The 13,234-nt window shown below is 43.6% G+C and overlaps 1 protein-coding gene across 1 annotated transcript in view; it reads left to right on the forward strand.

Moving 5' to 3' along the window:
- The window catches only part of NPTX2 (neuronal pentraxin 2), a 17,339-nt gene extending 4,691 nt beyond the window's left edge, over window positions 1-12,648 (forward strand). The window contains exons 2-5 of the mRNA XM_075285014.1: window positions 832-1,048; window positions 6,330-6,574; window positions 10,731-10,910; window positions 12,208-12,648. Coding sequence (XP_075141115.1) covers window positions 832-1,048; window positions 6,330-6,574; window positions 10,731-10,910; window positions 12,208-12,435 — 870 coding nt within the window. The 3' untranslated portion in view covers window positions 12,436-12,648. The remainder of the gene's footprint in view (window positions 1-831; window positions 1,049-6,329; window positions 6,575-10,730; window positions 10,911-12,207) is intronic.
- Window positions 12,649-13,234: the final 586 nt, after the last annotated feature.

Raw genomic sequence — 13,234 nt, forward strand, 5'->3', positions numbered from 1 at the left:
ATGCCTTCTAGAATTAGAAGAAGATTATAATCCTCATCTCTATTACACATGCTGGAATGTGAGATAGTATTACAAACACGGAGCTGCACATTATATAATGTATAGGTGGACTTGTCACTTAAAGGGGTATTACGGTATAACCTAACGCCAAGTTCTATCATTGTCCTGTCTCCTGCTGTTCTTCAATACGACCCTATATGGTTTCCTTCAAAGAGTTAATCACTTGTGGTGTTCAGCGCTGTTCACACTGGGGCTCATGTGCTGTAAAGAGATGTGTGGACAGGTTTTTATTCCCCAAAAGGTCACGATGAATAATTCTATTACATGAAAGCGAGCAGAGATCCTGAGAATCTGAGAAATTGATTTACATTGGAAAATTGTATCGAATTGTAAAAGAATAACATTGTTTCTGCTGACGGTATAACGCCCCTTTAAGGATGAGGTCACACAAAGCAAATTACAGCGAAAAATTACTGCGGAAAACAAAAATAAAGCCGCAATTCTGTGAGGGACACGAATAAATGAATAATCTGCCTGGGCTCAGCCAGATGACAATGATAATAAGTGATAGAACACGTTCGGCTCTGCTACATCGGCGACTCTACAAAGCGGCTGCTAATCTCAGAGAGAAGACTCTAGAAATGGAACCATCTCCATTGTGGCTTCCAATGGGATTACATATAGTCAGATACATATAGTCAGATCATTGCGGCCCTTCAAGGGTCAAGCCTTTGCCCACAGGGGATGCCGGCAGCCCATTGCAGGGAGAGCGGTGAATTTGGACATTTACCCCATCAGATAACTAATTGGTTACTTTGTCTTTTGTTGCAGCATCAGTTGCGATCCAATGTGTCGTACTCGGCTCTGCCTAATGATCTTCGAGAGATGCTCCAGAGGAGATTGGGGGACCTCGAGCATCAGCTCTTAAACAAAGTGGCAGAACTTGAAGATGAAAAGTCCCTGCTCCATAATGAGAGCGCGGCGCACCGGCACAAGACGGAATCCGCTCTGTCTGCTCTCCTGGAAAGAGTCAGCGAGCTTGAGAAAGGTAATTATTAGTATGAAGAGTCTCAGGAAGGATAATGTGATGGAGAAAGCTGTCTGATAGATCCTTAAGGAAATGATAGCGCCACCCCTGTCCGCAGGCAGTGTATGGTTGTACAGCTCATCCTCATTCACTTCAATGGAGCTGAGCTGCATTATCTGATCAAACCTACAGGAAGACCTGGCAAAGCGATAGATAGATAGATAGATAGATAGATAGATAGATAGATAGATAGATAGATAGATAGATAGAGAGATAGGGAGATGGATAGATAGATAGATAGATAGGAGATAGATAGATAGATAGATAGATAGGAGATAGATAGATAGATAGATAGATAGATAGATATAGAGAGATAGATAGATAGATAGATAGGAGATAGATAGATAGATAGATAGATAGATAGATAGATAGATAGATAGATAGGAGATAGATAGATAGCTAGATAGATAGATAGGAGATAGGAGATAGATAGATAGCTAGATAGATAGATAGGAGATAGATAGATAGATAGATAGATAGATAGATAGATAGATAGGAGATAGATAGATAGATAGATAGATAGATAGGAGATAGATAGATAGATAGATAGATAGATAGGAGATAGATAGATAGATAGATAGATAGATAGATAGATAGGAGATAGATAGATAGATAGAGGCGATAGATAGATAGATAGATAGATAGATAGATAGATAGATAGATAGGAGATAGATAGATAGATAGATAGATAGATAGATGATAGATAGATAGATAGATAGATAGGAGATAGATAGATAGATAGATAGATAGATAGATAGATAGATAGGAGATAGATAGATAGATAGATCGATAGATAGATAGATAGGAGATAGATAGATAGATAGATAGATAGGAGATAGATAGATAGATAGATCGATAGATAGATAGATAGGAGATAGATAGATAGATAGATAGATAGATAGATAGATGATAGATAGATAGCTAGATAGATAGATAGGAGATAGATAGATAGATAGATAGATAGATAGATAGATAGGAGATAGATAGATAGATAGATAGATAGATAGGAGATAGATAGATAGATAGGAGATAGATAGGAGATAGATAGATAGATAGATAGATAGATAGATAGATAGATAGATAGGAGATAGATAGATAGATAGATAGATAGATAGATAGGAGATAGATAGATAGATAGATAGATAGATAGATAGATAGGAGACAGATGGATAGATAAATAGATAGATAGGAGATAGATAGATAGATAGATAGATAGATAGATAGGAGATAGATAGATAGATAGATAGATAGATAGGAGATAGATAGATAGATAGATAGATAGATAGGAGATAGATAGATAGATAGATAGATAGATAGATAGATAGATAGATAGGAGATAGATAGATAGGAGATAGATAGATAGATAGATAATAGATAGATAGATAGATAGATAGATAGGAGATAGATAGATAGATAGGAGATAGATAGATAGATAGATAGATAGATAGATAGATAGATAGATAGATAGATAGATAGGAGATAGATAGATAGATAGATAGATAGGAGATAGATAGATAGATAGATAGATAGATAGATAGGAGATAGATAGATAGATAGATAGATAGATAGGAGATAGATAGATAGGAGACAGATGGATAGATAAATAGATAGATAGGCGATAGACAGACATATCTTAGTATCATCTATTATTATATACATTTGTAAGTTTGTTGCCAATGATTTTCTGTCTCCATATTACATGAGTCTGTACATTGCTTTGCTGGTTCATTCTGTATTAGTGACTCCCTATACGCCCTGTATATAATATACATGAGGATTATTAGATACAAGTAGGGATATCTTCTCATGTAACATTAGAGATCTTGTAGATGGTGGATAAGGCTCTTGTATACCTCTTGTCATCTTGTTTTATTAATAGGCTGTAAATCCTTTACGTGCTGGCTGTATATAGCGGATGTGTATATAGTGGACCTGCCCCAGCGGGCTCTGACGTCTGTTGTAGATGGCACCACCTGTAGCAGAGCCCCGGGCCATGAATATAAAATATGTGTTTGCTGGACATGTAATAATCCTCAAGGACCAAAAAACCAAATATTGCTGTGGGCACCAAGTAGTCAGTGCCAGTAATGAGAGTTGGCAAGAGAGCGGTGACGGGAGGGCACTACATATATAACAAGTATCCTGATATATGGGTGACCTGCACAATGTACCCTGAATGCCGGCCGTGTGATATAGATCTAGAGGAGGCTCCTTATACTATAATGTACCCTGAATGCCGGCCGTGTGATATAGATCTAGAAGTGGCTCCTTATACTATAATGTACCCTGAATGCCGGCCGTGTGATATAGATCTAGAGTACGCTCCTTATACTATAATGTACCCTGAATGCCGGCTGTGTGATATAGATCTAGAAGCGGCGCCTTATACTATAATGTACCCTGAATGCCGGCTGTGTGATATAGATCTAGAGGAGGCTCCTTATACTATAATGTACCCTGAATGCCGGCTGTGTGATATAGATCTAGAAGCGGCGCCTTATACTATAATGTACCCTGAATGCCGGCTGTGTGATATAGATCTAGAAGCGGCTCCTTATACTATAATGTACCCTGAATGCCGGCTGTGTGATATAGATCTAGAAGCGGCGCCTTATACTATAATGTACCCTGAATGCCGGCCGTGTGATATAGATCTAGAGGAGGCTCCTTATACTATAATGTACCCTGAATGCCGGCCGTGTGATATAGATCTAGAAGTGGCTCCTTATACTATAATGTACCCTGAATGCCGGCCGTGTGATATAGATCTAGAGTACGCTCCTTATACTATAATGTACCCTGAATGCCGGCTGTGTGATATAGATCTAGAAGCGGCGCCTTATACTATAATGTACCCTGAATGCCGGCTGTGTGATATAGATCTAGAGGAGGCTCCTTATACTATAATGTACCCTGAATGCCGGCTGTGTGATATAGATCTAGAAGCGGCGCCTTATACTATAATGTACCCTGAATGCCGGCTGTGTGATATAGATCTAGAAGCGGCTCCTTATACTATAATGTACCCTGAATGCCGGCTGTGTGATATAGATCTAGAAGCGGCTCCTTATACTATAATGTACCCTGAATGTCGGTCATGTGATATAGATCTAGAGGAGGCTCCTTATACTATAATGTACCCTGAATGTCGGCCGTGTGATATAGATCTAGAGGAGGCTCCTTATACTATAATGTACCCTGAATGCCGGCCGTGTGATATAGATCTAGAGGCGGCTCCTTATAGTATAATGTACCCTGAATGCCGGCTGTGTGATAAAGATCTAGAGGAGGCTCCTTATACTATAATGTACCCTGAATGCCGGCTGTGTCATATAGATCTAGAGGAGGCTCCTTATACTATAATGTACCCTGAATGCCGGCTGTGTGATATAGATCTAGAGGAGGCTCCTTATAGTATAATGTACCCTGAATGTCGGCCGTGTGATATAGATCTAGAGGCGGCTCCTTATAGTATAATGTACCCTGAATGTCGGCCGTGTGATATAGATCTAGAGGAGGCTCCTTATACTATAATGTACCCTGAATGTCGGCCGTGTGATATAGATCTAGAGGCGGCTCCTTATAGTATAATGTACCCTGAATGCCGGCTGTGTGATAAAGATCTAGAGGAGGCTCCTTATACTATAATGTACCCTGAATGCCGGCTGTGTGATAAAGATCTAGAGGAGGCTCCTTATACTATAATGTACCCTGAATGCCGGCCATGTGATATAGATCTAGAGGAGGCTCCTTATACTATAATGTACCCTGAATGCCGGCCGTGTGATATAGATCTAGAGGACGCTCCTTATACTATAATGTACCCTGAATGCCGGCCGTGTGATATAGATCTAGAGGAGGCTCCTTATACTATAATGTACCCTGAATGTCGGCCGTGTGATATAGATCTAGAGGCGGCTCCTTATACTATAATGTACCCTGAATGTCGGCCGTGTGATATAGATCTAGAGGCGGCTCCTTATACTATAATGTACCCTGAATGTCGGCCGTGTGATATAGATCTAGAGGACGCTCCTTATACTATAATGTACCCTGAATGCCGGCCGTGTGATATAGATCTAGAGGACGCTCCTTATACTATAATGTACCCTGAATGTCGGCCGTGTGATATAGATCTAGAGGAGGCTCCTTATACTATAATGTACCCTGAATGCCGGCTGTGTGATAAAGATCTAGAGGAGGCTCCTTATAGTATAATGTACCCTGAATGTTGGCCGTGTGATATAGATCTAGAGGCGGCTCCTTATATGCAGGAGATAAAAGCTTTGCTGCGTTACTCAGTGTAAAGTGCTCGTCTTCGGCTATAATAGGGGATTATGTTACTGGAAAGCAGACAAATTACATTTTCCATTTTAAGATAACTTACTGAGGAATATTCACAGGAATACTTAAGAACATTTAATCACAGAATAGAAATAGAATACGTCAGGAAGCAAATATTTCCATCCATATGATTATAGGACGTGCAGCGGGGTTTATAGGTACAGCCTGTGCTGAGAGGGTGTATAAGACCTATATAAGAGCAGGGACCTATGTGCACCGCTGGAACAGGGCTGCAAACAGGCCCTTATACAGTCCCTCCTGGCTGCTGATTGTACAATGGAAGGGTGCGGGGTGTCAGACTGGAGACAATCTGATCTTCATGACCTATTATAGGTCATTATTATTATAGTCCCAAAAAACCCTTTAAAGGGACTTAGTCACTGAACCAAGCAAACATTATATCTGTACTGCGCATGCGCTGAGAATTTGAACAGTATGAGAGCGACAGAACTGGCCCTCAGAGGAGGCAGGGGGCAGAGAGGGCTGGGAAGCTTACCTCTATGGAGCAATGGTAGAGTCCTTGCTGCTCTGCAGAGTTACAGTCGAGCTGCAGTACTGGGACCAACCACTATACAGGGCATGGAGCCAACTGTTCTGGCTCGGTGCAGTGTACAGAATGGGCGTTGGTAGTGATTCTGTACAGCTGATCAGTGCGGGGCCCAACAATCATAAAACTGAGATTCCTAGACAACCCCCGAAGTACCTCAAGCTTCATAGTATAGAGCCAAAGGGACTCTATAGAAATGTGACCCCTTTATATGAATGATATAGCACAGGGGCACACAGGGTATCCGGAGATAGAACAACGATTGTGTTCTGTATTTTGTGTCCGCTTTATTTGCACATGTATTCTGTCCGTGCTCAGCACATCTTGTCTTTCTCTTGTGTATTCTGACAGGGAGCAGCGCGTTCAAGTCACCGGACGACTTTAAGGTTTCTCTCCCACTTCGCACCAATTATCTGTATGGGAAGATTAAAAAGACTCTGCCGGAGCTCTTCGCTTTTACCATCTGCATGTGGCTGAAGTCCAGCGCATCGCCGGGTATCGGGACCCCATTCTCCTACGCTGTACAAGGCCAAGCCAATGAGATTGTGCTGATCGAGTGGGGGAATCATCCTATTGAGCTACTGATCAATGACAAGGTATGTGACGCATTCATCTATAAAGAGTCTTATAATATGCAAAAGCCTGGAATATAATTTATACCAATTCCAATACAGGTATGAGAATTAAAGGGAGTCGGTCACTAGAACCCAAAATAACAACCCAGATAGGTTATGGTCACCTAACAGTGCTTACCCTTTGTGAATGAACTGCCAACATTGCTGAGATGTGCAGACACTCTCATTGCCCCAAAGAGTAATATCAGCAACGGAGGAAGTGATTCACAAGAGGAAAACACTGTTTGATTCAGATGGCGCTAACCTATCTATCTGCAGGACTGGGGTGATATGCTGGTTCTGGTGACAGTAACCTATCTATCTGCAGGGCTGGGATGATATGCTGGGTCTGGTGACAGTAACCTATCTATCTGCAGGGCTGGGGTGATATGCTGGGTCTGGTGACAGTAACCTATCTATCTGCAGGACTGGGGTGATATGCTGGTTCTGGTGACTGTAACCTATCTATCTGCAGGGCTGGGGTGATATGCTGGTACTGGTGACAGTAACCTATCTATCTGCAGGGCTGGGATGATATGCTGGGTCTGGTGACAGTAACCTATCTATCTGCAGGACTGGGGTGATATGCTGGTTCTGGTGACAGTAACCTATCTATCTGCAGGACTGGGGTGATATGCTGGTTCTGGTGACAGTAACCTATCTATCTGCAGGGCTGGGGTGATATGCTGGTTCTGGTGACAGTAACCTATCTATCTGCAGGGCTGGGGTGATATGCTGGGTCTGGTGACAGTAACCTATCTATCTGCAGGGCTGGGGTGATATGCTGGTTCTGGTGACTGTAACCTATCTATCTGCAGGGCTGGGGTGATATGCTGGTACTGGTGACAGTAACCTATCTATCTGCAGGGCTGGGATGATATGCTGGGTCTGGTGACAGTAACCTATCTATCTGCAGGGCTGGGGTGATATGCTGGTTCTGGTGACAGTAACCTATCTATCTGCAGGACTGGGGTGATATGCTGGTTCTGGTGACAGTAACCTATCTATCTGCAGGGCTGGGGTGATATGCTGGTTCTGGTGACAGTAACCTATCTATCTGCAGGGCTGGGGTGATATGCTGGGTCTGGTGACAGTAACCTATCTATCTGCAGGGCTGGGGTGATATGCTGGTTCTGGTGACAGTAACCTATCTATCTGCAGGGCTGGGGTGATATGCTGGTTCTGGTGACAGTAACCTATCTATCTGCAGGGCTGGGGTGATATGCTGGGGTCTGGTGACAGTAACCTATCTATCTGCAGGGCTGGGGTGATATGCTGGGGTCTGGTGACAGTAACCTATCTATCTGTAGGACTGGGGTGATATGCTGGGTCTGGTGGCAGTAACCTATCTATCTGCAGGGCTGGGGTGATATGCTGGTTCTGGTGACAGTAACCTATCTATCTGCAGGGCTGTGGTGATATGCTGGTTCTGGTGACTGTAACCTATCTATCTGCAGGGCTGGGGTGATATGCTGGGGTCTGGTGACAGTAACCTATCTATCTGCAGGGCTGGGGTGATATGCTGGGTCTGGTGACAGTAACCTATCTATCTGTAGGACTGGGGTGATATGCTGGGTCTGGTGACAGTAACCTATCTATCTGCAGGGCTGGGGTGATATGCTGGGTCTGGTGGCAGTAACCTATCTATCTGCAGGGCTGGGGTGATATGCTGGTTCTGGTGACAGTAACCTATCTATCTGCAGGGCTGGGGTGATATGCTGGGTCTGGTGACAGTAACCTATCTATCTGCAGGGCTGGGGTGATATGCTGGGGTCTGGTGACAGTAACCTATCTATCTGCAGGGCTGGGGTGATATGCTGGTTCTGGTGACAGACTCCATTTAAAGGGTCTCTTCATAAATAGAAATACAAAGTTTGTCCAACAATCTACGCGTGTCTATCATTAGCTTAGCTTGCCTTTGATTCATGGCCCCAGTTTGTTGCAAAATTCATTTATTACAATGTTACAAGATACTACCAAACCTTTGAACAGGCTGCAATGCCCAACACAACCACTAGGCGGCCGCACATGGATATGTATAGCACATACTGTATATCTCTTGACAGAGTATCGCACATTATATTTTTTAAAAAGCCTGTGAGAAAAAACCTGCACCTTGATATATATACTGTAACATAACACTGGGATGGCCCATGAATGATTAATAGATTGGGGTCCAAGAGTAGGACCCCCATTATGTTTAGACAAGGCTGCAGCACTAGGTAAATGATAGCCCTGGTCCTGGCACCTCACAGAGGCCTCGTCCAGTAATAGTCAGACAGGGCTGGACTGGGGCTCATGTACTACATAATATTTCACTTTCCTGCCATAGGATCACTGCCCATGACTTTGCCGTGTCCGTGCCCCTTATAGCGCTGCCAAGTTCAGTTCCTGTTCCAGCGCGTTTCTCTTCCCTGATGTTGTCCTGGCATGTTCTGTCTTCTATCTGGAGATTCAGGCTTCTGCAAGGCATATCCATGATGTCTGTAGGACTTCTACCCCTTGGCTCTCCACAGTAGATCTTCACCGACACAACCTTCAGAGATGTCGGCCCTTCTCCAGCTTTTGCCCCCATAGAGAGTCACAGAAGATATCTGGGAAACCGATTCCTAATAGGATGTAACAGGTTAACGTGATATGTTATAGATGCGGGAAGACTTCTCTTGTTTCCTGGACTTGTTTGCCTGCTCCATATACGGACCTGTGTAATTTCCATGCCATGTAATGTTTTGTGCGATGCTTATTAGGCCGGTAAACATACAGTCCCATGGCGTGTCGTAGTAATGTTGCTAGGAGACCTGCGCTACCATTCAGCCGGCCTGGATTCTCACAGCTTGTCAGAAATGCGTAGAGATCTCACAAGCTGCTGGAAATTCAGGTCTCGCCAATGTATTCCCAGGGCTGCCAGCATTTGTAAGGCACTCGGTGCATTAGAGGAATCCGCAGCCCAATAACAAGGGGACGCGCCAATCCTCAGATGGACTGTGAAGGGCTGGTGCACACACGATGGGTCGCGGGGATTCATTATCATTCTTATTGCTGTAATGACTGTAAGAATAAAATGGTGCAGCTTTACCAATATGGGATATCCTACAGTTGTGTGCATGCAGAGCTATGTCATGTGTGATCAGGGCTCCAGGGCCAGAACATTCCCTATAGTTTACTCTCTATCACCAAGGCTATTATTACACATATGACCAATTCTGACAGTGAAGCGCCCTGCGCAATCGTCCTGTATGTGTCCCAACAAACTGACAAGGATTATTGTGTCTTCCACCTTCAATAATATCCATCAGACCCCCCCCCCTATACATAACCTGCTTACAGTGACATGCGCCTCCACTGACTGCAGGCCGACGTAATAATCCGCTGGGATTGTTCATTAGCACACGGCTCCTAATCCATATTTCTCTATTTTATCTATATCCTAAATCCAGGTTAACAGGGGATTTCTAATTGGCTTTGTAAAGTCCTTTGCTGTAGATAATTGTATTACTTACCCTTTCCCATAAGCACAGACGAGATCCGTGTATACTATAGGATAGCAAGATAGTAAGACTCCAGGAGGATTGTTATCTGGAGGAACGGGTAACATTGCAACAGTGTATAACAAGGTATTAATATAGCAAGGACTGCAGAAATTCAGGGGATTTTAGAAGGTTCTCGCATTAGCTATATGGTGAATGCTCGCTATTTCTGATGAGCTCCGCATACACACACATACACATACATACATACACACACAAACATACACACACACACACACACACACACACACACACACACACACACATATATACAGTACATACATATGTTTGGTAGGTATAAATCTTGAGGCAAACCCCTTTGAATGTTGGGTTTATGATATTGAAGTTGTCTGCAGGTAAGGGTTGAGATCTCGGGTTATTGCTGTACCTGGTCTTCTCCGGTCCTCGTACTGGTAACGCAGGAGGTATTGGGGTGTTGTTTGGGGACATTCACTGTATAGGCCACAAATTATTATAATAGTATTCGTGGACTTTAGTTGTAATATGTTGGAGCCAGAAGTGCCGCTACCTACAGAGTCAATCATGTTACACTAGACAATCCTCCTCCTTTTCGTTCATCTTCCTGACGTCTTGTTTTGCTTCTTCCACAGGTCGCTCAGCTCCCATTCTCTATTGGTGATGGAAAGTGGCACCATATCTGCATCACATGGACAACCAGGGATGGAATGTGGGAAGCCTATCTAGATGGCGTCAAACTGGGCTCAGGGGAAAACCTGGCCCCCTGGCACCCAATTAAACCAAATGGAATTCTTATTTTGGGCCAGGAGCAGGTGAGAGCAGAGAATAATTATCCCTTACACGAGAGCGATCCTCATAAAGCAGGCGCACCTGAAAGGAACGTCAGTAACACAGTCACACCACTGCCTGAGCCTCCTACAGCGCCCCGGGGACCAATGTCCTTCTCTTGTTCCATATAAATAACCACTTGGAACGTTGCGCTCTTGTGAATGGATGGACTTGATAAAAACAACAATTCTAGTTACAGGTTTTCCGATTTAGGTTCTGGATCTTTCCATTTTCTATTTTTGTAATAGAAGGGATTATAATAGCCGGACCGGACACAGTTATTACAATATTCCATATAACCTAGACATGGCCAGAAACATTGGAGAGATATCGGCAATTGTCATTTGTGTCATTTCCATCCATTCTTCTCGGTACTTGCAGACAGTCTCTGGCAGATCTGGGCAGGGAGGTTTTCCTATATCCTGGGGGGGTGGGGGTGGGGGGGTGTAGGGGTGTAGGGGGAGGGGGGGTATAAGAAGAGGTTTATATTCTGCCGTATCTGGCCAGAGCCGGAGGTGACAGGGAATCATCAGGGGTCCTGGAGATGGTTTTCTAGGTGAGATTTCCTCCTGACACTTTCATTTTGACACAATTTTCAAGTCTTCACATTTGTAATACATTGTATACAAGAATGTCCACAGCCAATTCTTACATTATAGGTGTGTTATCTCTATTATATATGGGCTGTATCGTGATGGTAACCCTATTATATATGGGATGTATCGTGATGGTAACTCTATTATATATGGGATGATAGTTAGAGACCGGATAGAGAACTTCCCTTTATTGCTGCCGAGGAAGACTCTATTAGCTTGAATGTACATGAACAGTTTTGTGCACCCTGGCCGTGGCCGTCCCTCCCTTAACACCTGTTTTCACCTGTCCCATCCCCTAACATAAAGATAGACAAGTTCCAATGTACTTTGAATAACTAGAGGAAGGTCCCCATTTCGGACCCACATCTCGTAAAAGGGTCCCACAATTGTCCCACAATTTAATCTCTTATAGGCCCACTCCAATGACTTGTTGTTGACTCCTTATATTGTCAGTAAGAATCTTTGACGTCTTGAACACATTAGATGATTCTGCAAGGGAATAAAACCATCATTAGCTGGCGCCAGGAGTGTTTTTGGAAGGGTTGCATGCTATATGAGCGTTGTATTACTGAATCCTAGTAAGACGCTGAGAATATCGCAGTCTCATGGCATTCGGTTCCTGTGTGCTCTCTTAGCAAGATACGTGATTAGATTTCGGTAAATCTCTCTCTTATTTCTCCTTAAGGACACTGTTGGCGGAAGATTTGATGCCACTCAAGCTTTTGTTGGAGAACTGAGCCAATTCAATATTTGGGACCGTGTCCTAAAGTCGGAAGACATCGTGAACATAGCCAACTGCACCACCAACATGCCAGGAAACATCATACCATGGGCCGATAACAACGTTGATGTATTTGGCGGTGCAACAAAATTACCCCTGGAGCCATGTGAAGAACGACTGATGGATTTATAGCCAAGACGCCGTTCCCTTAAGTGCCCTACTCTATGGAGACAATCTCTCATGAGGTTTCTTATCCTACAATGCACTTATTTGCTCAGATGATTTTTTTAAACCCTTGATAAAACACTTAGTTGTACCCGATGTGAAATTTAGCTCAATGACGCCGCAACGGTGTCAACGATCAGTGTATAAATCCAGAGTATGACGGCAGCCGGGGATCTTCACAGTAGCCAGAAATCTCCTATTAAATGTAGCTCCGCTCTCATGTGAGACAGTTCTGCAGATATTACTAATAGGGGGCGCCAAAATCTGAGCCCGGGTTTGGGCATTATAGTATAGCACCTCATGGCCGAGCACTTAGGGGGAGGGGATAGCCTTGGTTGGATCTCGTGACTAAGGCCGTCCCCTCCATAGTGTCCACCCCCGCCTATGGATGTCGTATAACGTGTGAACATGGGTATTTAGTTGGTATGATGACCTTCAGTGATCTCCGTGGTTGGAGACATTTGGCCCTCACATAATCTGTCCATACATAAGGCGACCAAACCCACCAAGGAGATCGTATCTGCAGAGGAGACTCTACTAGAACAGATAATATCTGGGGAAGGGGTGATATATTCTATATTCACAGGAGATAGGCTTCTGCCCGGGGTGTCTGGTGCTAGTTTACTATCCTCTAGTCAATGGATACACATACAGACTTGGACAAACCAAGTGTGCACGTGAATGTGGGTGTCAGGAGGAATAGCTGTTGGACAAATGAGGTGTATGCCCAGCTATATTTACAGTCCAAATATCTGCACTGATCAAC

The sequence above is a fragment of the Leptodactylus fuscus genome, chromosome 8 (genome assembly GCF_031893055.1).
Source record: "Leptodactylus fuscus isolate aLepFus1 chromosome 8, aLepFus1.hap2, whole genome shotgun sequence".
Classification (NCBI taxonomy): Eukaryota; Metazoa; Chordata; class Amphibia; order Anura; family Leptodactylidae; genus Leptodactylus; species Leptodactylus fuscus.